This window comes from Pholis gunnellus, assembly GCF_910591455.1.
Source record: "Pholis gunnellus genome assembly, chromosome: 1".
Taxonomy (NCBI): domain Eukaryota; kingdom Metazoa; phylum Chordata; class Actinopteri; order Perciformes; family Pholidae; genus Pholis; species Pholis gunnellus.
This window is the reverse complement of record NC_136528.1, coordinates 17,694,452-17,721,056: the sequence shown is the minus strand read 5'-3', so window position 1 is coordinate 17,721,056 and position 26,605 is coordinate 17,694,452. Positions and strand designations below refer to the sequence as shown.

Genomic DNA, 26,605 nt, shown 5'->3' with positions numbered 1-26,605 from the left:
CCATCAGTCCCTTCCTCTCTCTCACTTCACTGTAGCTTTCCCCTTGTAGCCCTACTGATGGCTCATCACATTCTCTCCTTCTCCCTTTCATTCACCCACTTCACATTCGCTTCTTCCACCCCCCCATTTTCTTACGTTCTCAATCTCTGCGTTACTCTCTTTGTGTCTTTTCTGTGTTTCCAATCTTTTTTATCTAATGTTTTCTTCCACTACACTTCTTCATCGCTCCCCTTTACTCATTTTTTCCTTTCATTCATTCATTCATTCTTTCGTTTCCATGTCCGTCTTCCTCACTTCCCTTGCTCAATCCTTTCCTTCTCCCTCACTTGATTCTTTCTGCCTGGTAAAGCTACACTTTTATGGCTTACAACTCCTTTATTCAAGACATTTCTGTGTGTGCATATTTGTCTGTGTGGGAGGAAGCTGTTGTTCTAAAAGAGGATCAAATGAAGACTCGTGGATGCTTTGAGGTGGGAGAAAGCTGAGGGGATGAAAACGAGGGAGCTGAACAAAAATATATGGATATGAATGTGAACAGAAGAAGTAGAAACTTAAGAGGAGGAGAAAAGTGAAGAGCAAAGGAGGGCAAAAAAAGAAAGGACAGAAGGGGGAAAAAAAGAAACAAAGAGGACTTGCAGCATTTTCCTACCGGTATCTCTCCACTGTTTCCCATTCTTCCTCTTTCCTTCTTATTTTCCTTCTAGTCTCATTCTATACCACCTACAGTATCTTTTACTTCTCTGGTTTCCCTCTCTCTGCATCACTCTCTGGTTCCCCCTCAGTAGCCTCTCTGCTGGCTTTCTCAGTTTTTTCATCTCAGTTCAAAGCCTCTGCATCTGCAAGAGCCAGCTTTTCTGTTTGTGGGAAGAAACGGCAGGGGGGATCTCAGGAAACATTCCTTGTTACTGTTGTTAGGTATCATAGTTTAAACTCTAAATATGGGCTGTTGTAAAACTCAAATTCTTTTTTATTTGAATGCGTTCTTTTTATTTTTCTGACTTTAGGAAATAAACACTGATTGAACACTGTAATTGTGAGGAGCAATATGAATCTTCCCCTGGCCTCTTTCTAATGTGCAGTTGAAGTCACAATCTGTAATTTTAGCATCGCATGAGCTCGCATTGAAATATGATTGTTGTTATGTAAAGGTGATAAATTGGATATTCATAGTATTAATTCAGCAGCAAACAACTATTTGTTATGCAGTGTTGGGCAGTAATGCGTTACTTAGAAACACCTTACAATACTTATTACATTCCCTAGTAACTAGTTATTAAAATTAATTATTTTACAGTTATTTATACCGCTGGGTTCCAAGAAAGAAATTAGTTTTTTGTGCTAGGTAAGCTTGTGTTACGATGAAGTAAATGCGCGGCAGGTCGGTATGCATTTATGCATTGTGTCGAGTTGAACTTGGTGAACTTTTAGGTGTATATCGCCTCGGGCGCGTGTGTGACCGCACCCTGAGGGAGAGTAAGAGACAGGCCTGGTTCTACAACGGTGCAAAAGTATGATTGCAACATAAGTTTAATGTTTTGCATCCTTAGTTGATATTTAAAAAATAAATGCAAAGTTAAAAGTGGTAGGTCCACTGATTGTGTGGGTGTCTTCATGCGCACCTTCTATTTTGGTTCATGTATGTGCAACAGTGCAACATGCAAAACGGCTGGGTGAAGGTGAATATCCATCAGCAGGTGTGGTGAATATTATATACTCTCTCAGTCAGTCACAGGTCTCATAGTTGGAAAAGAGGCTATGATGCTCCCTGTAAACATCCTTAAAAAACAGCAGAATACCGAGATATAACCGACCAGTTTGACTGCCGTAAATGGCTGTAACAGCTCTGTACTCCAGCGCGGCACTTCTCAATGGCTGCAGATGTGTTCTGCTACCTTCAGATGCTGCATGGATTTCATTCACTCAAGGAGAAGCTTTTCATACAGTATAAAGCAGCTGTTGACAGCTGATGCTGTAAGAATCAACCACATTCATTCATAGATCAATGCAGACTGATTTAAAGGACATTCCTGCTTTAACCACGTGAAAGGTTATTTTCTGTGCCAATTTTGTTTGGTGATGAGATGTCAGAATGTGATTGAATGTTCATAATAAAGGCTTGCCACCCCCACACTAAAATGTATTAAAATATTATAGTACAGTATTACAGTATACTATAGTTTTGTTGGTTGTAGTTGTTTTAAAACTTGCTTATTTACTCGTAAGCTAGAATTACCACCTCACCGTCGTTTGCCTCCACTAACCACTCATGTTGCAGTTTACTTTCCAAAACTAAATCATTTGAACCTATTTATCCTATACTTAGCATATCATTGAGTTGAGCCAGAAATGTGTTTTGTAAGGTCACAGTGACCTTGGACCACCAAATTCTAATCAGGTCATCCTTGAGTCCAAGTGGACGTTTGTGTCAAATTTGAAGAAATTTGCTCAAGGCGTTCCTGAGATATCGTATTCACAAGAACGGACGGACGCTCAGACGGACAAACTGAAAACATAAAAAAATAGTATGATGTTTGCTGTTAGTGTGAAAGTCTTACTTTGTATTACTTGATGTTCTTTCTTTTTAATATGTATTAATCATTTTATTTGTTTTGTTGTAATTGTTAACAAAATATAAATCAAATTGTATTCATAAAAATAACTTAACTTAATGGAAGTTTATGCAAACTATGTTTATGTTAAAAGACAACAAATTCTGGCTTATATAAATCAGATCCATTTGCAAGAGGCAGTGTTTTCTGTGGATGCATCATCTGATAAACTGGAAAACTGCTCTTCTTGTCCATTATTTCTTTGAAAGTAGTTATTTAGGGCATTAATTGTTCTTACCTTTACAGCTGGGCTTGGTTTGGTTCCAGGTTCCATCTTTAGTGCAGAGCAGAACGCTGCGTCCAGGTGGCTCCATCAGGTGACCAGGGTTACAGCGGTAGGTCACCGTGTTGTTGAAGGCAAACTCCCTCCCTAAAAAGATCCCATTGGCTATTTGGCCAGGATCTCCGCAAGTGATCACTAAAGAAGTCATGAATACATTATTTACAGTGTATATCTATCTGTTGTTCTTGAAATCCTGCAGTAGTGTAGTAGTGCACAAGGGCAGTAACATTTTTGGAGAAATCAATTTGATCTTATCCAATCTTTTTACTGCAAATATAATTCAATGTGCTTTCTAAGACTGGCTTCCCTAACTTTCCTGGAGGACATCCCTGCTTCTTTTCCTCCTGAACTCCAAACATCTGTCTAGCTCTGTTTAAGTACACAAGTTGAAATCTCAGACACAACAAATGTACCCATGCACAGGCCTGTACCTGCACAGCTGACCAGTCAATTGAGAATTTCTACTCTTGAATCCTTTACTAAAACAAGCACCACTACGCCCTACTAACCCTGGTACTATTTGCAGCAGTACTTAAGTGCTATAGCTAATGAAGCTAGTTCAACCAATGCTATTTTTTCACAATAATGACTAGACCTCCTGCTTTTACCACTAATAATTACAATAGTGATAGTAAGAGGAGAGGCAATGCTAGGAAACCTATCCTACCAGTGCAGTCTGGGGGTTGTCCTGTCCACGTCCCATTTGTTGTGCAGTGTCTGGTGGTCAGGCCTGATGTTTTAAAGCCGTCCCAGCATGCATAAGCCACCGAGCTTCCAAAGGTGATGCCATCACTGAAGACAATTCTGCCGTGTGCTGGGGTGCCAGGGTTACCACAGGATACAGCTGAGAATTGAAGAAATGATACAAAACGGTGATTAATCATCGTAAAAATATCAGTGTGAGCCATTTTGTCTTGCTGTCACTCAAGGCTGATCAGCTGTAAGCTGCAATGATGAGCGTATCACTGGAGTCAGATAGAAATAATACAAAATATGTCCTTGAAGTAGTGAGGCTGATTAATAACTAGCTCTGAATGGTAGCTGTACAGTATTCCAGTGGTGTGCTAGAGGCTGGTAATGCATCTAGTGCGCTCAATATAATTTGTTTGCTACAAATTAAAGTCGAGCACGTCACAACTTCTTTCAGCACTCCAATGACACGTTGAAGCGTCAACCAATAATATGTTTTTGTTTCACCCTGTTCGGTTCCTTGTAGGAGAAATGTTGTTGGCCAGTTCCTAGTGCTGTTTAACGACACAACTACGTCAAGGAGCAGTTGAGCAGCACTTCAAAAGTAGCTGAACATGCAGCTGACCACAGCTTGCCGTTTTGTTGCTTTTTGTCGCTTGTAGTTTGAACATAGCATGAGGGCCACTGGCCAAGCGTCGGTATTTGGCGAGTTTGGCGAGTTGGGCGTAAGAATGAGAAAAACAAGACATGAGGTGTGCAAATACGTATGCGACTGTGCTTCAAAAAAGATTGTCATGGCCTATACACAATGTGCTGTTCTCACAGTGAACGGAATGCTGTGTTCACAAGATGAGCGGCAAATCAGCCAAGTATGACCATCCTGCTACGTTGATTTGAATGGGAACGTCTGTTCTACTCCTATTTTATCTTTACCTTAGCATGTCAATCCCTAGCTTTTTTTTTGTTTTTGAACCACTGCTGGCTCAAACCACTGCTGGATGCTGGTCTGTTAGATTGTAAGAAAACACAGTCCTGGAGGACACAAGCATGCAGATGGCAAGGTGCTACTAGCGATCCATCGATCTTTATTTTACTGGCACAGAAAATTCACGGAGGAGAAAGGAATGAGCAACCAACCACAGCACATTTCACTAATAAGATCATGACAACTGACAGCCTTTTACAATCAAACATCTATTGGGATTCATTAGTTAGAGCCCTTAAAAGCTCTGTCCATCAGTGAGTGTGTGTGTGTGTGTGTGTGTGACAGAGTGTGTAGGTGGAGCATGTCACGCGTGTGTATGTCTACAGCAGTTTACGGTTTGTGCCTGTGAGTGTTATCAGCACACGTGATGTGAGTCAACAGACTGTATAAGTGTGTCTGTGTGTGTGTGTGTGTGTGTGTGTGTGGATTTATTTGTGTTTGTGTCTCAGTGATAGATGTCTCATCCTTTCTGAATCAGCTTTTAACCACTATTAGCTGAATGAAAAACAACTGTAGGCTGACATAAATAATTAGGGTTACACAAACACAACGCTGGCGCGGACACAAGAGACACACACCTCAAAGGTAAGACTAGAGGGCTGGATTTTGATGTTAGTGATTCAGTACATGTAGGCAAACTAAGACTCAAAATAGGGGAAGTAAAATGCAGTAGCTTCTTGTCATACAGTCTCAACCACAATCTGTCACAAAGTTAGAAAACTGTTTAATATGAGTTCTGTGTTTGGCAGTTCTAACGGAGTTATGGGGAGGGTTGTTTCTGTTTTTTTTCTGGGAGTTTTTTCCCCCATAATGAGACACAGTGTGAAAATATGGATTCCTGGCAGGAAGGAAAATCACATTTTAAGAACAATTTCTACATAGTAACGATCCTCAGAACTGGCATTACCTTTTAAATTTAAACTAGCAGATGAAAATGACTTCACAAAATACAGCCACAAATATGTATTCATGTGGATACAGTAGATCTACTGATGATTTTTCTTATTTAAGTCGGTGTGGCCTTAATGCAGTATACTGGTGGTGTTTTGGGTCACAACCACACAATATAGAAGAATACGCTGAAACGTATGATTCACTCTTCCTCCCCCTATCCACTTACATTAGTCATAGAACAGCCCATCTATCCAACCAAATCTACAATCTGTGTCATAGTACAATGAAGTTAATGTCAGCAGTGCTTTATTTAGCCTACCCAACATAGTTGGGAATAGGGAAGGTAATACAGGCAGCAGCTTAGGATTCCAGTGTCTCAACAGCACTATGGGGATCCAGTTTAATTTCCCCACAAACCCCCATGGGTATAAAGAGTGTCTTTGAAAACTGCTGTTGTATAGGACGAATTTTATTACCACAGCGCTGTGGAAGATCCAGCTCAGTCAGTTAGGAGTGACACACTTCAATCCTTTATATCTGGGCCACACAGATATAAACATGCACACACACATACATTTGAATCTTCATATTTTGCCACTGCTAGTTCCCATGAACCTCTTACATTATGGGAACTTGAACTAGATCGCCACTTGTGGCAAAACGGTACAGTTTTTGTGTTGTGTAAGGCAGTTGTGTGAATAAAAGACTGTCACAATTAAATAAAAAAATCAGCTGAAGAACACATATACATACAGGCAGGATACATTTAACTATGCTTAAATACCTACTTGTATGCAATTTGTTTATGAAGGACATTCTTCTCAATGCATGCATTTACAAGCAAGGAGCAAGCTTTGCTTACAAAATATATATATTGTAAATGCAGAGTGTGAATGTAAGCAATGTGCTTTAAGCTATGTTTGGTAATGGATTAGTTGCTTACTGGCATCAGCATGCCAAGTAGCCTGATGCTACTGTATTCTCCAAAGCAAAGATTAAGCTGTTTAACTTTGGAGGCTGTGCTGATTCATTTTCACATAAAATGTTGAATAATTAGGTCCGTATGCCACGAGTGCACTGTGGGTTTGTATAAAATCTTCACAGCAATGTTTATTTTAATAGCAATGTTTTATAGAATCTGTGTTGGGACCCAAAGGTAACCTCAAATGAGATAACTTGGTATCAAAATATACAATGCTTTCTAAACAGACAGTTTAGCATATGTGATGTTGTCAAATCTATGACTTTGTAAAAACTATGTTTTTACTGTTAAATAGGGTCAATAAAGAGTGCACATAAAAAGAATAATGAGCAAAACAGCTTATAAATATCCATTTTGACTCCAGGCGGAATTAATGATATTCAATACTGTAGAACCAAGTGCTATGATGGCATTTAACGGAATGTAATCTCTGAAAAATAAAGGTGATTTGTCTGCGGTTTGAAGTGAGCTGCATTATAGGTGTCTCGTGACCTTCATTCCTTCTTTCAGTATAGTAAAATGTTCATGTAGCCACATAAGTCACGCAAGGTCATTGCCACGCTTCCCCACCTTGACAGACAGGCTGTGTGCCGCTCCAGGTGCCGTTGTGAAGGCAGGTCCTCTCGGCTGAGCCAATCAGACTGTATCCCGCCTCGCAGCTGAAACGCAGCAGGCTCTTGGTTTTAAATTCTTCCCCTCCCAGACGGGCACCGTGGGGAGGCATCCCCGGGTCTCCACAGATTCCTGGACTTACCCCTATAGCGAGAAAAGAGACATTAAGTGAATGTACCAAACACACACCAACAGCCAGATACGTACACACCACTGAAGCAACCCAGAAACATCCACAAAGTCCTGAACAGACGAGACCCACACAAACATGTAACCACATGCACAGAAAATCAAAGACACTCGATACAGTTAATGTGAAACCGCAGCTGCATTTAAGTGATGTCCATTAGTTTCCTAATAGGTTTTAGTGATTTTATGTAAGTAAACAGTAACACACTGAGCTAAGAGGTAGTCTAAAAAATATAGGCAAGCATTCCTGCTGAAGGTCAACAACAATTACTAAAAAGCATTTGTGATGTTTGTCATCTCATAACATCTGTTGCAGAAGATGCACAAATATTTCACCGACTCAGTCTTTCATATACAGTGACACACACACTTTACAGTACACACACATACTCATTTATGCAAAGTTGGTAGAACTGAACTTTGCATTTGTTCTAGCAGTAAAAGCACTGAGCGTGTCACAATTTTAGCAGCTTAAATTCCATCGGTAGGGATTTGTGAGTCTAAGAGGGTACAGCTCCAAATGCGGCGCCTTGCATCTCAATGAGGTCTTCAGCTGCAGGATGGATTCTGTCCTGCTGAGCGTTCTGTTTTGAGGCCAGCAGAGTAAGCTTATTGCATTTCAGCTATTGAGACAGTTGACGCGGAGTTTGGAAATGATCATTTGTAGTGTTGTGTTCTGCATAAGCCTACTGTAGAGCAGCACTTACAACCTGAGAAGTAAACCAGGACTCTTCCACCTCAGTTCCCCTGCCTGCTCCTTACACATCCAGCTTAGTATTGTTGAAAATGGATACATTAAAGTCACAGTTTGTATTTTAGGCATTGAGTTTTTTTTTGTAGTTTTGTAGCCTGTTCTATGTATGGCCTACTGTATATGTATAGCAGTGGTTCTCAAACTTTTTCTGTCACGCCCCACTTTGGAGGAAGAAAAATGTTCATGCCCCACCGCCCAACAAAAATTGGAACAAAGTGGTCCATGTTGAACTATTGTTCTGTCTGTGCACAAAATAACTAATATTTGGCAATAAATAGCTTATTGAGGCTGCAATTAACCTGTTTTGCACTGAAAAACCAAACAAAACAAGTTCAAATATTTGGCAATAAAGAGTTTTACACTGCATATCTTTTCAAAACAACAATAACGTGCAACCTATGCAAAACAAAACAACATGAGTGCAGATATGTATATGCTCACACATACCTGGAGAATTTTATTTTAAATACAAGCTTTAAAATGTAGCATTCTGGTGTACGCTGAGAAGAAAATGAAGTGATAAGACATTCAAGCAAAAAACTAATTTATTATTCAGTTATTAATCAGTATTTCAGCTCTATTATTATTAACCTTTAAAAAAATGTGTCATATAAAAACAAAGATAGCAAGAGTAGCGAGAACCATCGCCTGTACAAATAAAGTGATTAGTTTTCATTACTGTATGGCTTCATATTAATTATACTGTTACTGTACAGCTGTTAGAATTGTGGCCAATCTTCTATTTGCAATTAATATGCATTCAATCCAGTTCAATTATTTAAATGAAAATGATAATCTACTCTGGTTTAGGTAGCTTATCAAGAGTAAAATAATAGCTGTGATTTAACTGCACGTGGGACTGTTGGGACCGGAAGTACCCTGGCTGTGATCATCACAGTGAACAGTGTCTGGCAGTGTGATGAGAGGGCACGTGAGCCCTCGTTGCTGTACTTTATCTCCTTGGAGCAGAGGCTGCATTTAGCATACCCTGCCTTATCAAAGTATTTAAAACACTGTGACAGCAGGAAGCTGTACTCACGTCTGTTTAGACATCCACCTTTATCCAGACCCAGCTCCTTCACAGCTCAGCCCTGCGTCAAGCTGCGCTACACAAACAGCCTCCTCTTCCTGAAGCTCTTTGACCTCATCACCTCATCAGTATCTGGGCCTTTCATTCTACTTTGAGTTAAAACAAACAACCTGCAACCACATCCGCCGGTGTTCCGGTTTAACGTTAACGACGTTTTTTTCCTCCTAAATCGCGATAATGATGAACGTTAACAGTCGACAAAGTCCCGCATGCAGTGGACGTTAACTTAACCCAGCAAGTCTGAACTGTAACGGAACATAACGTAACTTAAACTTTAACGGAGGGAAAGACGCTGTAGACATCTTAACGCTGATTGGCCAAGACTCGACACGTCACATCAAAGATGTTTTATTGTGAAGATCATAACATTACCTTTTCTCCTCGTCTCACTCCAATCTGAGAAACGCTGGCTGGCCAGTTGACCCCCCCCCCAAAAAAAACTCTACGGATCTACACGATTCACGTGGATTATATATTTTGATTCAAAACGGCGAATTTCGCCGAAAAGCGACAAGTTTGCAGGTATGAATAAAGTTCTTGAAATAAAAAAGATTCTGCATTTCCCCCGCGCCCCACCTGCAATACCGCTGCGCCCCACTAGAGGGGTGCGCCCCACAGTTTGAGAACCACTGATGTATAGCATCATCTATTGATAAGCTTTCTTTGGCAATAGTTTTTATGGCTGGAGGAGATTCTTCTTCTTGTGATCTCATGATACCCTGTTGGCAGTGCCAATATAGATGCTGTTGAATTTCAATGGGTGTGATTGCTGGATTATTGCTCAGGATTTAAAACACAGCAAACATGCCTCCTGTTTTGAACAGCCAGTATGAAAATGCATGACACGGTAACAGACTTATCTACGCTCTGGTATTCTACAAGCTGAAAACCACGAGGCATGCTTCTTTATCGACCAGTGTGCTTTTACCAGTGCAGTATGGTGGCGTTCCACTCCATGTGCCGTCCTCCTGACAGTGGCAACTAGTATTACCCACCAGCAGCCCTCCAGGCAGACAGGAGTACTGCAGCACTGAACTGTATGTCCAGCTGTGGGTTCCAGTCACTACTGCATTAGGGGGCACACCCGGGTCACCACAGGAAATGGCTACAGAGAAAGTGAGAGATTAAAAGAGATGGTGTTAGTGTGTGTGTGTGTGTGGGATTGTGTCCAACTATAGATTCCAGATACTACTGCATTATGCAGTTGGGTCACTGCAGGAGACAGCTAAAGGGAGAGGGTGACAGCAAGAGAGGGGGTTGAATTAATAAGTGTCTTTTGTTTTTGTGTGTGTGTGTGTGTGTGTGTGTGTGTGTGTGTGTGTGTGTGTGTGTGTGTGTTACAGTACACACACAGGGAAAAGAAAGAGGGTTCTGTGAACTACATCAAAGACTAAATTCAATTTGTAATTTACTGTCCAAAATACACAGATAGCAGATAAAACATTCATTAAGTTTGTGGAGGGAGGAAAAACAATAAACTTATTTTAAACCATATATTTCTTATTAACTTTTTATATCCGAGTTTGAAAAACTTTTTTTACATTTATTGATTTGTTTCCAACTTTCCTTTGCTTACCCGTTTTTATCCCTTTTCTTTTGCCATTTTTACCTTTATTTTATGTAGAGAAGGCACATAGATGTGGGGGGGAAGAGAGACAGGGGTATATGAGATGCAACAAAGGACCCCCCCCCTTTAATGAAACTGGGGACGTTGCAGTTATGTAGTATACACCTTAACTATTAGGTGCACACTTTCTATCCGTCTTGTTATTTTACTATATAACATGTACGTAGACACATGATTAAACAGAACCCATACTGCTTGCTTATGGCACTATGTAGCCATGCCAGTAAAGCGAGAGAACCAATAACTCACCTCAAATTAAATTCACTTTACAAAACCACTCTGTGTAGAAAACTAGTAGAAATAATTTCAGTGTCAAAGCAATGGATGTCAGTGAAAAAAGCAGCAACAGAGCACATGTTTCTGGAGGACACAGATATGAAACTGTTCTTGATTTTCTATTTCTGCCAAATGACTGGTCCTCCGATATCTCCCCTTACCCCCAATTGTATTACTCCATCCTCTCCTTGCACCTCAGTCATCACCCCTCTCCCCCCAATTTTCCGATAAGACCTTGTTTCTTGAATGTAATGCTTGATGCACAGACACCAGCGTCTCACCAGTGTCTTCTCCTGTCTCCCTATCTGTCTCGTTCCTCATTTGTTCTGTTATTGTGTCCTCGTTCTGCGGTCTCATTCGCCTCTCTGGGCTTCTCTCTCCATCTCTGAATCAACCTTCTTCTCTTTATCGCTCTCTAGTTTAATCTCTATGTTTTTATCGGCCATTGTGGGCCTAAAAGACACATGCTCACCTTTTTTTTCTGAGCACACACACGCTCAAACCTTTAATCCTCTTTCTTTCATGCTCTTGCCCTCCTTTTATGATTACTTCCCTCCCATGTTCTTCCTAGATCCCTCCCTTATTCTCTGTTTCTCATTCGCTCTTCATCTTCCTTCTAGTGGCTCTTCAAGCCATTTCACTCCTCAAATGGCTTTTCTTGACAAATATATAGAAAAAATAAATAGAAAACCACCTGTCTATGATTACCTGTGTTCAGCATGACAAACCTTTGTAGGCATTGTTTTTTGCAGAATTCCAAAAAGTTGTAACTTGTTCGCAATAGGGCAAACCTTTTCATTATGGGCCTATTAATGTCAATCTTTTACTCGTTCTGTCTCAGCTTCTATCTCATTTGTCTCCTGAACTTGTTTCAACATTGTTTATTTTCAATTCAAATAATTCTTGAAGTGCCTGTATTTGTCCATCCATACCTAGGCAGCGAGGGACTGGTCGGTCCCAACGTCCATCATGCTGGCATGTAAGGAGAGCAGAGCCCAGTAGGTAGAAGCCTCGTTTACAGTGGATTGCCACAGTTACACCATAGCTGAAGACTTCTGGGTAACGTAGGCCAGACTGGCGCACACCATTCTCCACGTGGCCAGGGTCAGAACAGTTTACCACTGCAAAGGAGAGCAGAAGACACTGTTAGAACCTATTTAAATAGGTCTTATTGAAGGGATTGTTTCTTCACTTTGTTTTGGTCCAAGTGGTTCACATGGATGTAGATGGATATACAGTAGATTGGACAAAGACAACAAGTATTCAAAGAGAGAAGAGAAGAGAATACAAGAGAATACAAGAGAATAAATGAGAAGAGAAGAGAAGGAGAGAAAATGGAGAAGAGAAGAGGAGAGAGGAAAAGACAAGAGAAGAGAAAACTAGACAAGAGATGAGAAGAGAGGAGAAAACAAGACAAGAGATAGGAAGAGAAGACAAGACCAGAGAAAAGAGATGAGAAGAGAAAACAAGACAAGAGAAGACAAGAGATGGAAAGAGAAGAGAAGAGGAGACAAGAGAAGAGAAGAGGAGACAAGACAAGATGAGACAAGACAAGAGATGAGAAGAGAAGACAAGAAAAACAAGACAAGAGAAGACAATAGATGGGAAGAGAAGACAAGAGGAGAGAGCAGAACAGAAAACACTTGTTAATCTTCCTTAATTTGGAATAACTATTATTTTGATGATAATAATCTCGAAAATCACTCAATCACAGTTTGCTTTCAAGTGAGCAGTAAATTGATATTTTAGACATGCATTATTCGTCATCATTTTGCCTCACCTATGTATTTTGGAATTGTCAGTGGAATGTAGTGGATATGTAACGGGGGCTACTTCTCTGCTCCATTGTGGGAATATCTCAGGAGACTATACAGTGCATAAATTTCACACTCGGGGCACTAAAATAAAACTGTGTACAGTAAATATAGTGCACTATAAAGTACCTCGGGAATGATTTTAGACAGAGATAAATCAACCTACTTGGCTACTTTTAGGGTACAAAATCCTGGATCCTAGTGTTACAAAATCATATCTTTGCTGCTGTGGTCATCTCTAAACTGCTCGTTTGTCATAATGTCAACTGTTTTCTGGAGTTCTTTGTTCTCTTTTCCCTCCTCTGGTCCCTTCTACTCTGCCTGCTCTCTGGGTGGATGCCATTCCAATAAGAGTGGAGTTTTATTTTCCACATGTCACAGGGGAGACTGACATTCACTCCAATTTAAGTCCATGGGGGACATGGCTGTGTGTATGTGTGTGTGTGTGTGTCTGGCACCCTATGGGAACAAAGAAAGTTTCAGTCTCATAATTGACAGCTGCTGCTGGGAGAGAGAGCGGGAGAGAGGGATAAAACAGAAAAAGTGAGGGAGATGGAGAAAGCAAGAAAGCAAGGATGAATCCCCTCAATGGAAAACCCATGTGAGCAACTAAGTTGAATCGATCTCTCAAGGCTGTGCACAATGCCTGTGTCTGCGTGTCTTAGTATATCATAACTGTTACACCACCAGAGGTCTGGGGAGGCCTGTAGTGTAACGACCACGCATGGTTAGCAGAGTAGAAGAACTTGTCTCTGGACATGTACCCAGCTGTGTGTGTGCACGTATGAATTTGTTTGTCTATTTAGAGACACACCACACTGATTGTGGATGAATGCAGCTCAATGTTAAGACTGTGATTACGCTACAATCACTCAGTTCTCCATTTTACAGTCTGCTGGCAGCAGATTTGGCCAAAATGTTCCAGTTGACATATTGTAGCTGGAAGGAAATCGGGCCAACAAATACAGAATACATGCTGACCATCTAAAATGCATGGTTTTATCGTTTTATGCTGACATTTTACTGTTGCCTCAAGAAGGTGGAAATGTAAGTAAAACAATGTTATCTCAATCAAATCATTTGAGAGTGAAAACAAATGGGAAGGCACCAGAAACGTCCACTACAGCCGTCCACCACAATGACAAAGCATGTGTGCACGACTAACATTTTTAGTTCTAAACATATACGAGGAGAGAAATGGGAAAAAAACCAACGCCATCTGTCTTGTTTGCACAAAATCTGAAGAGCTGATTTAACTAAAGCATTTACAGGGATGTACATGGGTATGAATCTGTAACCAGAAACGCATTTGTGACCTTTGCAGACAGGTAGTGGGCTGCTCCACTGTCCGTTGAGTCGGCACTGAGCACGAGCATTTCCACTGAGGATGTAACCTTTGTTACAGGTGAAGTTGACAACATCGTTTAGGTTGAACTCGCTGCCATTGGTCCGTCCATTGCCTGGGTTGCCGGGGTGACCACAGGTGATAGCTGAGGGAGTAGAGAGAAGTATGATGAGAAATTTGAAGAGTGGAAAAAGTAATATTTGCAGCATTGTGTTATTTTTGACTTTCTTTGGAACATATGCTGCAGAGATGAGCTGAAAGAACAATTTCAACCCCAAAAAGAGTCTGAACATTTCTTTTCAGACACTTCTGTGTCATGGATTTACTTTATATTACATTAACTGAAAGAGCAATGAATTGTCAAACAATACAGTATGCAATGTTTCTTGTTTCATAAAGAACTTACGGACGCAAACGGGTGTTGTTCCAGACCACCGATGGTCTTGCTGACAGATTCTGACTGATGTGCCAATTAGGCGATATCCTAACATGCACTGGTACACCACTGTGTCACGGTAACTAGAGCCATCTCCACTAATGTGCCCATTGACTATAGGATCTGGAGAGTCACAGTGACCAGCTGTGGAGAAAAAATGATAGAGATTAATGCAGTACAATGATAAACAACTTAAAGTCACTTTCCCTGTCTTTGGCTTTAGAGTCATCAGTGCTGGTCCAATGTTCCCACACTCGCTCATTGTCCCAACAGTTAGAGACTACCAAACAATGTAATAGAGCTGTCTCAGTAGTTCATCACTTCTCAGAGTGCATCTACAAATCAATGTTCAAAGGAAACACAGCTCCGTCACTGCACTAAAGGTCTGTTAAAAATCAGATCATTAACACAATTTGCTTGAGTTCTCTAAGTGGCCTTGAAGTGTCACAAACTTTCATGATTTCTTAAAACTTGAGCACATTGCGGGACACATCTTTGGAGCTGAGGTAAGGAGAATCATTGAATTATATTCAATACCGTTTCAACTATTATTAGACCAATCACCTGTGTTTCACGGTCAACCCTCGCCTCATGTTTCTGTGCCTCATGAAGTCAATGACTGAGGCCCAGTACCTTTTGATCTATTGAGCATTTAACAGAGTTTTTTTTCTGAAATGCTTCACACATAAAATACTTTCTCGAGTTAGGATTAATGCTGTGAAAACAAGCATCTAGAACATTGATTATTTTTTTTAAAACTCATTGGAGAGTACTGTTGATGTAATGCAGATATTTCAATCACTTTTCTCAACACCATCTACTCAAAATCAATATCCCAGATGCCTGATTTTATAAAACCACTAAGATATAAAAGTGGTCTCATCTTGAATACCAAAACTGTTTATAGCAATAAAGTGTTTGAGGGTCCTTCTGAAGCAAATTGTGATTAATTGTGTCGTCAATATTTGCGCCTCCTGAATACACAGATGAATGTGTAAAAGTGCTGCACATTACACGCTGCAAATTATAGCCTTTCCAAATGGTGAGGAACAGATGTTTTGCTTACTTTTAAGATGAATTAATTAAAAACAGAATACCATCAGAGGATTGTAGAACTCATAACACAATTGTTCCCTCGTGAAAATCTTTGACCATGTGATCTATTCATTACAAAACATTTGTGTTTTTTTTATGTCAGCATGACACTAAACCTACAGACCTTAATTACAATCACACCATCATGGTTGGTCACTTATGGTTGAATGGAAATCAGAAAATGATATCACTTGTAATACACAACATTCTGATGTGCAACTTTTCAAACCCAACCCAGTGCATGTGTTGACAAATGCAGCACAGCTAACTGTCATTCCACCACATAAAGTCCACATCTGTAGCAGTGATTTAATTGTGATTCAGGCCAATCTAAACTCTTCTTTCATGAACTTTTAGGTATATTTTAGAATCTCAGAGGAATAGTGTGAAGGGAGACTTGATTAATACATGCATCAATATAAAATGCTTCCTGCAGAAGTCTTCTTATTCAGGCATGTCACTTCAAGGCTTAATCATTGGAGTAGAGTGTGTACAGTATGCAAAATCAGGATTAATCATCTCTGGTCAGTGCTTACTGAAGGTCTAAATCAAGCCCTTAATATATTCAAAAATAAAATGTCTTAGTAGTAGATCATTTGAGTTACTCAGGCATGTACATAGTTTATCTTACTTTTTGCTGGGCACATTTTCATAGACCTTACCCAGACTCCTGTAGCAATGTCATGTTTTAATAAAGCTTAGGTTTAACATGTAAACGTTCAAACATTTCCATTTGAAATGAAGTCTTTACAAAGAATCATTGACACAAGTCCTACACACAGCTTAGCCCTCCTACCCAAGCTGTGTGTGGTATAGTGATACCACTACTAACAGCAGACAAATAGAAAGATTTACATCTCATTTTACACATTTCTTATTTTGTACATATTGGCTTCTGAATTAGCATTACACTGTCTTTGTCTTGGGTGCTATATTGCATATGATTGAACATAGAATCAGTCTTACTGTATGTAATGTAAAAAAAAATACAAAAATAACAGAGGAGATAATTAATGATTTAATTGTATGACAACTTGCTACATCTCATTTCCAAAAAATGTGCCCTCTCCTCTGTTGTTATTGATCCACACCATTCAGCCTGCTGAATTTATTTTCTTAATTGATTAGATTGTACATTTTTAGGCCAAAGCGGCATTGGGAAAGACAACAACACATTGTACCCCCTATCACATTTAAGAACCTTACCTAGACACCTGGTCTCTGCACCGCTCCACAGCCCGTTGGCACCGCACTCTCTGACATGTGACCCCACCAGCGTGTAGCCATGGTTGCACATAAAGATTGCAGTTGCTCCAAATGTGGTCAATGTGCCCAGTTTGGTCCCAAAGGGTGGAGAAGGAAGCTCACCACAGGAGATGACTAAATACAAAAACAATACACTGGAAATTAGACACAGCATTGTGGGGTTACTGGTTATATTTTCTGTGTTTTCAAAAATCTGAATATGGAGTGGTTGATGTTGCCAAATCTTCATAGTGCTACTGCAGGTAAGATAACATTGTAAGTCATCCTGTTTCAAACACTGTAAATGTAGTTTTCCAATGCAATACCTGGCAGAATTAGATGTAGGTCACAGGATTTAAGATCTTATGTTTCCTTAATATCCTCAGACACATGTTTTCAAACCAGTGGCCAAGTTGAAGAATAGACACATCTGTTACATTGCCAAATCCCTCTGAGCTGCTGGAGTGTTAGGTAGGTCAACTCAAATACCGGATCAAGAAAAAATGAAGAAATACATTGAAAATGTAGCAAAACAAAGTTTTAAAACCACTGGTCTCTTGCAAGATAGATTTAATTTTTAATCTCTTTTTCTTAACTTTTCAAAGTTTTCAAACTCACAATGCTCACTTAAAACTTTATAAAAGAAGCAGCAAAGGCACATTGCATTGTAACACTATTTGAAAAAACAATCTACCGCTTTTGCTCAGATATACCCCACATTTAGGAAGCACAGGCTGCATTCTGTTTAAAACAGCTATCAGTCCCAATGCGCAACGGTAAAGATACCTCTGGTACCTCATTTAAAATAAAGCAGTAAGGGGAACAGATAAACCCAAAGACAGAAAGTAACTCACTCTCAAGCTGTCCTTTAAGTAGGTTTGCATATGGACGGTAGAGACATGTCCCTATCAATATTTTGGGAGGACAGAATTGTCCCTACCAATATTTTAGCTGTTTGCATTATCGTTGGAGTGAACAGATACACAGCAAGAGAGAGAAAAAAGAGCAGAGGAGCAGAATTGCTTGTTGACAGGTGCAGAGAAATGCACCTCTGGTGTGAGCAGCATGGCCGTAGCCAGGTGTGAGGTCACTGAGGTGCGAACTGCGGTAGCTATTTCCCAAAAAGCCCACTGTCTCTCTGCATCCGAATGACATGAAACCGCTTGAAATTGACAGCTATCAAAGAGACAGCACTGTCCTGTTCACTGCAGCAATTTTACATACAGAAACTATATGAAAACTACAGTCGTTCTTGGTGATATATGCACAGTATTAGAATATATTATTGAAATATATTGATGCTCTGTTGTGCCATTCTTTAATGCTTTTTGATGTTATCTTGGATTTCTACAGCCAATGATGATCATGTTTAACAGCTGCGGGGCGCTTCACTGCTGACCACTGTAGAAGCTAAATTTGCTACCGAGTTAGATTCAATAAATTTCCGCTGTCTTTTGGATGTCTTCATAAGCTGAATTTTTCCTCTTTCCTTCATATGACTTGCAAATGATTGCGCAAAGAGTGTGTTTTGGGAAAGGGAACTGTTGTGGCTAGTGAGTCTGATAAGCCTCTAACTTCATGAGACTTGGCCACCCACTCCCTTCCCACACTAACACACTCTATAAGTAATTGTTTTTATACTGCAGGGTCGTTCTGCTTCTACAGACAATTTCCACCACATCCTCGTCGCCAGGTTTGTGGTGGAAATTGTTGGTAGAAGTTCAGAAATAAGGTTTGGAAGCAAAGACTATGTAGTAGAGTTAAGGATTCCAGTTGAAAGGCTGATGCACCCTAATGCACGGATGAGAGCAAAGCGACCCTGCATTAGTATTATACTGGCGTGCTTCCAATCAAAACAACAATTGTATGGGGGTTTCTTTTTTTATCCCTAGGTTCATATGGTGTCTTTTACTCATCCCTAAACGTTGTTGATTTCAGTAACAATCACATCAGAAGTTAAAATGATTACAAAGGTCTGTTTCTATCTACTATTCATATACAGGTATTTGAATATATGTGTACCCAGTATAAAGGGAATCTCTTGTAATAAAATTCTCGGCTCTGAGTCGGCGTAGACTCATAAATAGTTATGTGTCATCTAGAGTGCCGGGGGAGGTTAACAAGCGCACAAAACATAGTATCATAGCGGAGTTTTATTATCTCGTTTAGAGGGCAAGAGGGCAGATTATAAGACAGTAGCAGTTGAGATTTATTTTGCACTGGAGAGACGCAACGGTATTTGTATTGTACTTACTCTTGCATGTAGCTAGGTCATCTGACCCCTCCCAGGTCCCGTTGGCAAGGCAGCGAAGAGTTCGATGCCCCACACCCAAATAGTAACCTGTGGAGCATTCCAGCATCACCATAGAACCAAACTCTTCCAAACTACCAGAGAGCAGGCGGGAGGTCATGTGGTCTGACAAGGTGCCATCTGCGCTGGGGCAGTGGACCGCTGGAAGACAAAATGTAATCAAATTGCATTTAAATTAAACATTCAATTAAGGTTTTCAAGCTTTATTTATGTCATTAATCATAAGCTATTTGCTGCCATATGGTTTACATACATGCGAACAATAAATAACACATGAACCTCTATCATTTTTAAATTATAAATCACAAAAATCTATAATCTTATAATGTGTATAGGTGATGTCACCAGAATGTTTTAGTCATATACATTTTCTGAATGAAATGTGAAATTTTACTATTGACCATGGCCACAGTTATTTGAAAATGAAGTGATCTAAGATCCACTTACTAACTTTGTTAGTTAGTAAACCCTGAACCCTCAAGGACTTACTGATGTCACCTGGTAAGTGGTTGAGTGTGAGAGACTGTGAGGGCTTGAAATGGGACAGCACTTTGCTGAACCGACAAAACATATGATGTACAATTGTGGGTATTTATTTATATTTTTTACTCCCTGACTTGAACGTCTTCCAGGCTCTTTCCTCACAATATGAGGTCATTTCATATAACATATTTACTTGTTTTTGTCAAAACAGCTTCAATGACAAAATCAAATATTTGATGAACAAATAAATAAATATCCTCTGATTTCATGTTTTTTTTCTGTTCCATCTTTAACCCTTAATGTTTCTGAGTAAATTTAATGAGACAGGCTGAACACACGTGAGCCGTCCTCTTTGTTTACCTTTTTTTTACGTCCCAATGTGTCCACTGGTAACCCCATGTTTAACGTCACATTGCAAGGATTTGTGGGTAATTCCCTTTGGCAAAGTCTGCATCTAATGCTGACTTACGGAAAGGATTCATAAAGAGCTCAAAATGTCTGCCAGAGAGCCTCCAAACACTCGATGATGCGACAGTGGGACAGCCCTAAACCCTCAGGTTTTTTGCGGGAGTGCGCCTTAAAGTCTGTGAGTCCGTAAGGGTGGAGATTTGGATTGGGCCTTAGTCTGCATATCATGGTCTTCCTTAGTTGTCATGTCATGGAGACAACATGACAACCATGAGCCACTCCGTTCAAACTGAGGAATATTGCGAGATGTTGTGAAAAGCTCAGGCAATAGCAAGTAAGTGGACCTTGAGTTAAAGGAATACTTTTCACCCAAAATGACAATTGCATATCAATTACTCAAATGTAAATGTAAATCAAAATGTATTGTCAAACATGTACACACACGACACACAGTGAAATGTAGCATTTGGATTTTAATCTATCCTACTGTAGTATTAGGAGCAGGTGGCAGCTACTATACAGCACATGGGGAGCACTTTGGGGGTCCGATGGCTTGCTCAAGGGCAACTCAGCAGTGCCCAGGTGGCAAACTGGAGCCTTTCCAGCTACCGGTCCACGCTCCATACCTGGTCTGTACTTCCCATGCATTGTTGCTGAAACCTTACTATGTAAAACATTTCTGCCACTACCGTCTATTGCTCGTGCAGGCGCAAGTGTTTTAAATTCTCCGTTAACTGCAGCGGCATGCCATAAAAACAAAGTTTTCATCAATAATTCAAAGTAACACACTGTGAGATATTGATATACAAATGGTATTTTTAAGGGTGAAGTTTTCCTTTCAGATGTTTTTACTTTTTGTCAACTAATTTCATAAACTTACGTAGGCATCTGGGTGCTATGACGGCATTACTCCAGGTGCCTTCCTCCAAACACACTGCTGTCATTTGAACATCAGGGTCAAGGTGGAAACCATGGTTACAGTGATAGGTGATTTGGCTACCCACGGTGTACTGGTTAGCATGGAAGCTGCCGTTGCCCGGCGACTGAGGGATTCCACATGAGACAGCTGCCGCATCACAAAGACAGAAAAGTTTAAGGGGAATAAAAAGTTTTAACACCTGTCAACTTTTTCTGAAGAATGTGTTTCGTATTTTACCTTGACAAAAAGGTGGGGGCGTGTCCCACTGGAACAGCCCATTGGGGCGGAGCCTGCAGGTGGCATTGCTTGAGCCTATCATGCGGTAACCACGATTACAATAGAACTGAAGTCTGCTACCTGGCCGCAGTTTGGTTCGGTTGACCACGCCACCATTCCCAGGTGGATCATTAATGCTACAGTAGGCAGCTGGAGAGACAGAGGGACAAAGAGGGACAGAGGAAGAACAATTTAATTAAAAAAAAAAATGTCTCTGTTTTTATCACTTCACAGGAAACTCTACCATTTACCATTCTAATTCATTTTCTATGCAGAAAATAAGTAGCCCGAGAGACAACTGAAAGTCAGGTCCTTAGGGGTTTTTTTAGTCTGGAAACAATATGGCATTACCAGGCATTTTGGATCAGAGACATATGAAATATCATCGATGTCCCTCCTGGCATTACAGCTGGCAGCAGCACCATTGAGTTCATCAACATATACCAATTTAAAGCCTTTAAACAAGTTACTTTTACAAACGATTTACTCGAAAACTGGTAGCAAATATAGTACTTGAAATGTATAGAAATACGTTTGTCTTCCTGGAACATCTTGTTTCCCCTTCTCCTCAATGAGTCATATGGCCTTTGTTTTGCTCACTCTATCTACTCCAAAATCAATCGGTTTGATTTGCACCACTCAATTCACATGTTATCGTTCCATTTCCCTCTAACATGACTATTCTGTATTGCTATTCTGAAATATCCACTCAGGGGATGAAGGCCCAGTCTTTCAATTCCTTACAACTGAATGTTCAAGATTCTGATAAAGGGACAAAAAATCCTCTTGGGTATTAGAATACAATCTATCTCAGAGCGTCCATATCAGAGGATCAGTTGTTTAAGACTGAATTGCAATGACAATTTGATTGGAACTGTCGGGGTTGAAATGACTTCACGCCTATGTTTAACTGTCTTTCAATTATGAGATGACAGGTGCAGTCCTTTATTAATCCCAGTTGGAAATTGAGGAAGAGAAAGTCCTGTCCAACAAAACATTGTAAATATTCTAATTGTGCATGTGAAAGCACATGTCCTGTGCAATGTGTTATTCTGGAAAATGAAAAGAGAGGGTTAGTACAGTCTTTGTCCATCAGCTGCAGGAAAATAGACAATGCAGAGGCAAAGAATGACACACGCTATATTGGGACACATAACGTATATACTTTTGCTTATACCATGGTCACATACTAAAGAAACCAAGACACAGAATATGTAGTGATGGTTTCGTTTACTCACTCTGAGTTAAAACATTGCACAAAGCATCAGTGTGTATCACTGTTGCTATGGTTAGGCAGCTTCATCTGAAGGCCATGGGCCGCTCAATTGTCCAATCAACATCACTGCATATCTGGTTCCATTTGTTACAAATAAGTAACCATGGCTTTGATATCATTTACTATATGCACACTAGATTAAGTGTCAAGTGCCTATCTTTATAATTATACTGAATGCTTTCAGTTTTTTATTGACATAATCAATGACAGCTACCAACAACGTTCCCCTGAGATACTGACAAACTTGTTTATTTTGGCTTTAGTTCCATCTGAAATAGCTTTAGCTGACATATACAAAACCCCTAAATGTTTAAGTGAGAACTATGATAGCTTTGCTCTCACATATACTGTAAAGATATGTTGAGATACATATTACTGATACTACTACAGATACCGATTTAAAACTTTTAACTCCCACAATAGCTTACAGCCTGACCCAAGTCAGGTAAACAAATTTCACAAATTGTTTACAAATGAATACCCCTGATTGAAAAGCAGCTGAAAAACTTCACAACCCCAACCGAGCAAAGCCAATGATCCGAGCACCACAAGAACCTGCTGATAAATACAGATAATGCACTCTGAAACACAGTGATTCAAATTAACTAAGTGTATTGGCCTGATGCAATAAAAAAAAAAGTTTTCCATTAGGAGTGTCTTCTAATTGATTGGCTCAGGTACCTACATCCTTGATGCATCCATTCATTTTCATGATAAGAAAGGCGTTGGGGTTGATTATTCATGTTAATGGAGACAAATCCCTTCAGCCGACATTAGTCGAAGATTTTTCAACACAGCATACAATTTCATTAGTGTGAAAGCAGAGATAAAGCCGAGGAGACAGCTGAATGTGTTCTTGACATGGTAGGAGACTGATCTTCTAGTTTGTGTATAATCCCTCTCAATCATCACTTATGACCCACTAATAGTGTGTGGCCGCGTATCTGCAGAGATCCTGCCCTCTGTCAATTTATTTCTCATTTCTTATTAATTTACTGTGTTCGGGACTCTCCTGGGAATCAGCAAAGAGCATTTGGACCCCACATGGAGGTGTAATCCCGAGCTAATAAGCTGGGTATGCAGCCCGTTCTCATTCCCTGGTCCAACACCTCCGCTATGTTATGCCCCTTGGTGTACCGAGGCTCACGGACCTGGCCTGAAGCATACCTTAGGCTGCATTCATTCAAAATCCAGCACCTTCCCGCACGTTTGTGAGGAGGTATGAATGTGTTAATTTGCGCTTTAGAATGCAACCGCAGTAAATCACTCAGAAAATAAAGTTGTATTCTTCTGAGTCTCACTAATGCTGGTCCCTCTCTTCATTCACTCTTGCTCGACCACTGCTGAGCTCTGTGTTTACAAACAGCAACCGACAATGTGGGTTCAAGTTATACCTTTAACAGATAAGAAGGTAGTGTTTGACTTTGCATATGTTATTCTAACCATAACATAACCAGCTGATAAACAGAGCAACGAACAAAAACAATTAGAGAAAATGAAAGATATTGTATGTACCTGAGTATCGTATCTTGAATCCTCTCTTGTTGGTTGCATGGTCAGTGGACCATCGTAGGTAGAGCTGGTTTGTTTTAGATGTGAAGTTCAGCTGAGATGAGTGATTACCACTTAGGGCGACAAGCAACGGGCTCTGTCCTGAGGATCCTAGAGAAAAAAGTGGATGACCCTTCAGATGTGTGTACAGCACACTGTATATTTGTATGTTCTCATGTATAAGCATAAATGTAAAGTATTTAGTTTAGTGGACGGTGTGTGTTGGGCGGAATTTCTTCTTTCATATGTGTGTATCAGGACATTTTAAAATTCCAATATACCTGAGACGGAGATGAACAACATGCTGCAGTCAGAATGTGTTTTATTGTTTCTGTGACACGCAGCACATGAAGGTGACAGCATCATTAAGTTGCTAAGTACCTCCAAATTACATGTTGTACATGATTCTGACTGAAGCATATTGTTTTGCTTCATCTCCGGTTTATTGACCACAAATTGACCAGGCGGTGGACGGAGCCTGAAGTAAGTTCAGAAACAACTCCAGTCACAGCCATCTACTCCACAATGATGCCATTGCTGTCGGCAACATCAAAGACAGCTGTTTAGGTCCAGATAGATACAAAGAGACAGAGCTGAGCGGGATACACATAGGGTATTAGTATTATACATGCTCATCCCTGTTTGTGAATTTCAATACAAATAGCATATTTCAAAAGGAGGTAAGACCTGATTTGTGCTTTGACGGGTTGTTATGTGCTGTGGGCACTGTGAGTGGGCCTCTTGATTTGTAGAACTGATATTCTGATCCTGGCAAAAATCCTAACAAAACTATGTTAGTTGTCACTGGTTATATAAAGCTGTATACAGTTTTTAATAATACTATGTAAATAAAAATGAATAAATAAAGAAGAAGAAAGTTAAATTCCACACACACACACACACGCACACACAAACTCAAGTTTACTGTTACACAAGCTAGTTGGAACTCCTGCGGGGAAAATTCCTAACACTGCAAATGAGAATTAAGTGTTGTGCATCTTATTAAGTGTTGTGCTACTTTTCATAAACAAACATGAATTAAAGCTGCATGTGAGTATGCGTGTGTATGTGTGTGTGTGTGTGTGTGTGTGTGAGAGAGAGAGAAAGACGGTCTGTGTCTAAGTGTAGGTGTAGCAAAAAGAGAGAGGTAAAGCTTTGTATACCATCAAAAATCTCCAGTTCATCAAACTGCTTCTCGCTGTGGAACATCTCTACATAGATATTGATGGTGTAACCTGGAAAACAACACAAATAATTTACAAATACGTCCAAAAACCTGCAATATGCAATATAAAGTATACCTCACAATCAAATGAAGGGTGGCATGCACAAACCTTTATACATATTTATGCCCAAAGAGCTAATGCCCATACATATATACACACACAGCCTTGCAAGCACTTGACACATTCTGTATTTTACAGTACCAGCACTTCCATACATTGTACATACAATACAGTCTACTGTAGAACATCCACACAGGCACGCAAATAAAAAATACACCCCTACATATACAAACAGCATTCTAGACACAAACTGGTTGCATCCCATCATCACACACTGTACCTGGAACCATATGAAGAAGCCAGGAGCATGTCTGGCTGTTGGGATAGTTACTAGGGAAGCCGGGGCTTAGTATCACCCCTGATGACAAAGACCGCTCCTCATTGGCTGGGCACTGGGCTGGAAGGGTAATAAACAAAAGCCAGTCAGACTGATCAAAACAGTGAAAACTTCTCAGAGTTTTCTTTTGTACATTTCTAGCTTCCAGCAACTCTTTCCCAATTTGCGTCCTTTCCATCCCTCTCTCCATTCCTGTTTACCTGCCTACTACTTATAACTGTATCCTTTCTCCAACAAACACGCATAAAGAGCACACCTTTGGAAAAGTTCCTTGCATGCCTTAGGGGTCATGTTGGGCCAAAGACAGCATGTGTAGAATCTTAAAGCCACATGCCCATTTTCTCTGCCCTTTTAGCCGGCCCGAGCGCAAGCGAGACACTGGAAGCCTCCAATCTTTCTGCTTTTGTGTGGGGAAGCACTTTGGTTGCATGTTCTCTTATAAGAGTGCTGGTTTCCTTTGCCCCTGCTTTATAAAGGAAAGGACATTCTGTTCATCACATATGATGGTGAAGGCTGAGCATCTCTTCAACAATTTTCTCAAAAGAGAAATTCAAATCAATATTCAGTTGTCTCATAGAAATGCCAGGAGCTGCAACCACTTGCCAGTGTGGATGTATTAATACTGCTAAACTGAGAATATAAAGTGCTTGTTTCCTGATGTCTCTTTCATCTTAGAATTAAAATTCATGCCACAATCAGCTGCTGTACTACTAAAGAGACGTATTCAATAACTTTTTAATTACAGAGTAATGAGGAGTGGACAGAGTTTTTGGTTCTCAGCCAACATTTTCACCACACAACTCTAGGACTGTCGGTGCCAATGGGATTGCAT

The 26,605-nt window shown here is 40.2% G+C and overlaps 1 protein-coding gene across 1 annotated transcript in view; it reads right to left on the bottom strand.

Annotated features, from left to right (window-relative positions):
* LOC306699065 (CUB and sushi domain-containing protein 1-like) overlaps nt 1–26,605 on the bottom strand; it is a gene marked incomplete at both ends in the record, with an annotated part of 346,947 nt that overhangs the window by 17,399 nt on the left and 302,943 nt on the right. The window contains 14 exons of the mRNA XM_079163564.1: nt 2,848–3,027; nt 3,560–3,736; nt 7,014–7,199; nt 10,017–10,193; nt 11,924–12,112; nt 14,122–14,295; nt 14,557–14,730; nt 16,888–17,061; nt 19,181–19,378; nt 21,009–21,194; nt 21,285–21,473; nt 24,115–24,261; nt 25,314–25,385; nt 25,717–25,833. Coding sequence (XP_079019690.1) covers nt 2,848–3,027; nt 3,560–3,736; nt 7,014–7,199; nt 10,017–10,193; nt 11,924–12,112; nt 14,122–14,295; nt 14,557–14,730; nt 16,888–17,061; nt 19,181–19,378; nt 21,009–21,194; nt 21,285–21,473; nt 24,115–24,261; nt 25,314–25,385; nt 25,717–25,833 — 2,340 coding nt within the window. The remainder of the gene's footprint in view (nt 1–2,847; nt 3,028–3,559; nt 3,737–7,013; nt 7,200–10,016; nt 10,194–11,923; nt 12,113–14,121; nt 14,296–14,556; nt 14,731–16,887; nt 17,062–19,180; nt 19,379–21,008; nt 21,195–21,284; nt 21,474–24,114; nt 24,262–25,313; nt 25,386–25,716; nt 25,834–26,605) is intronic.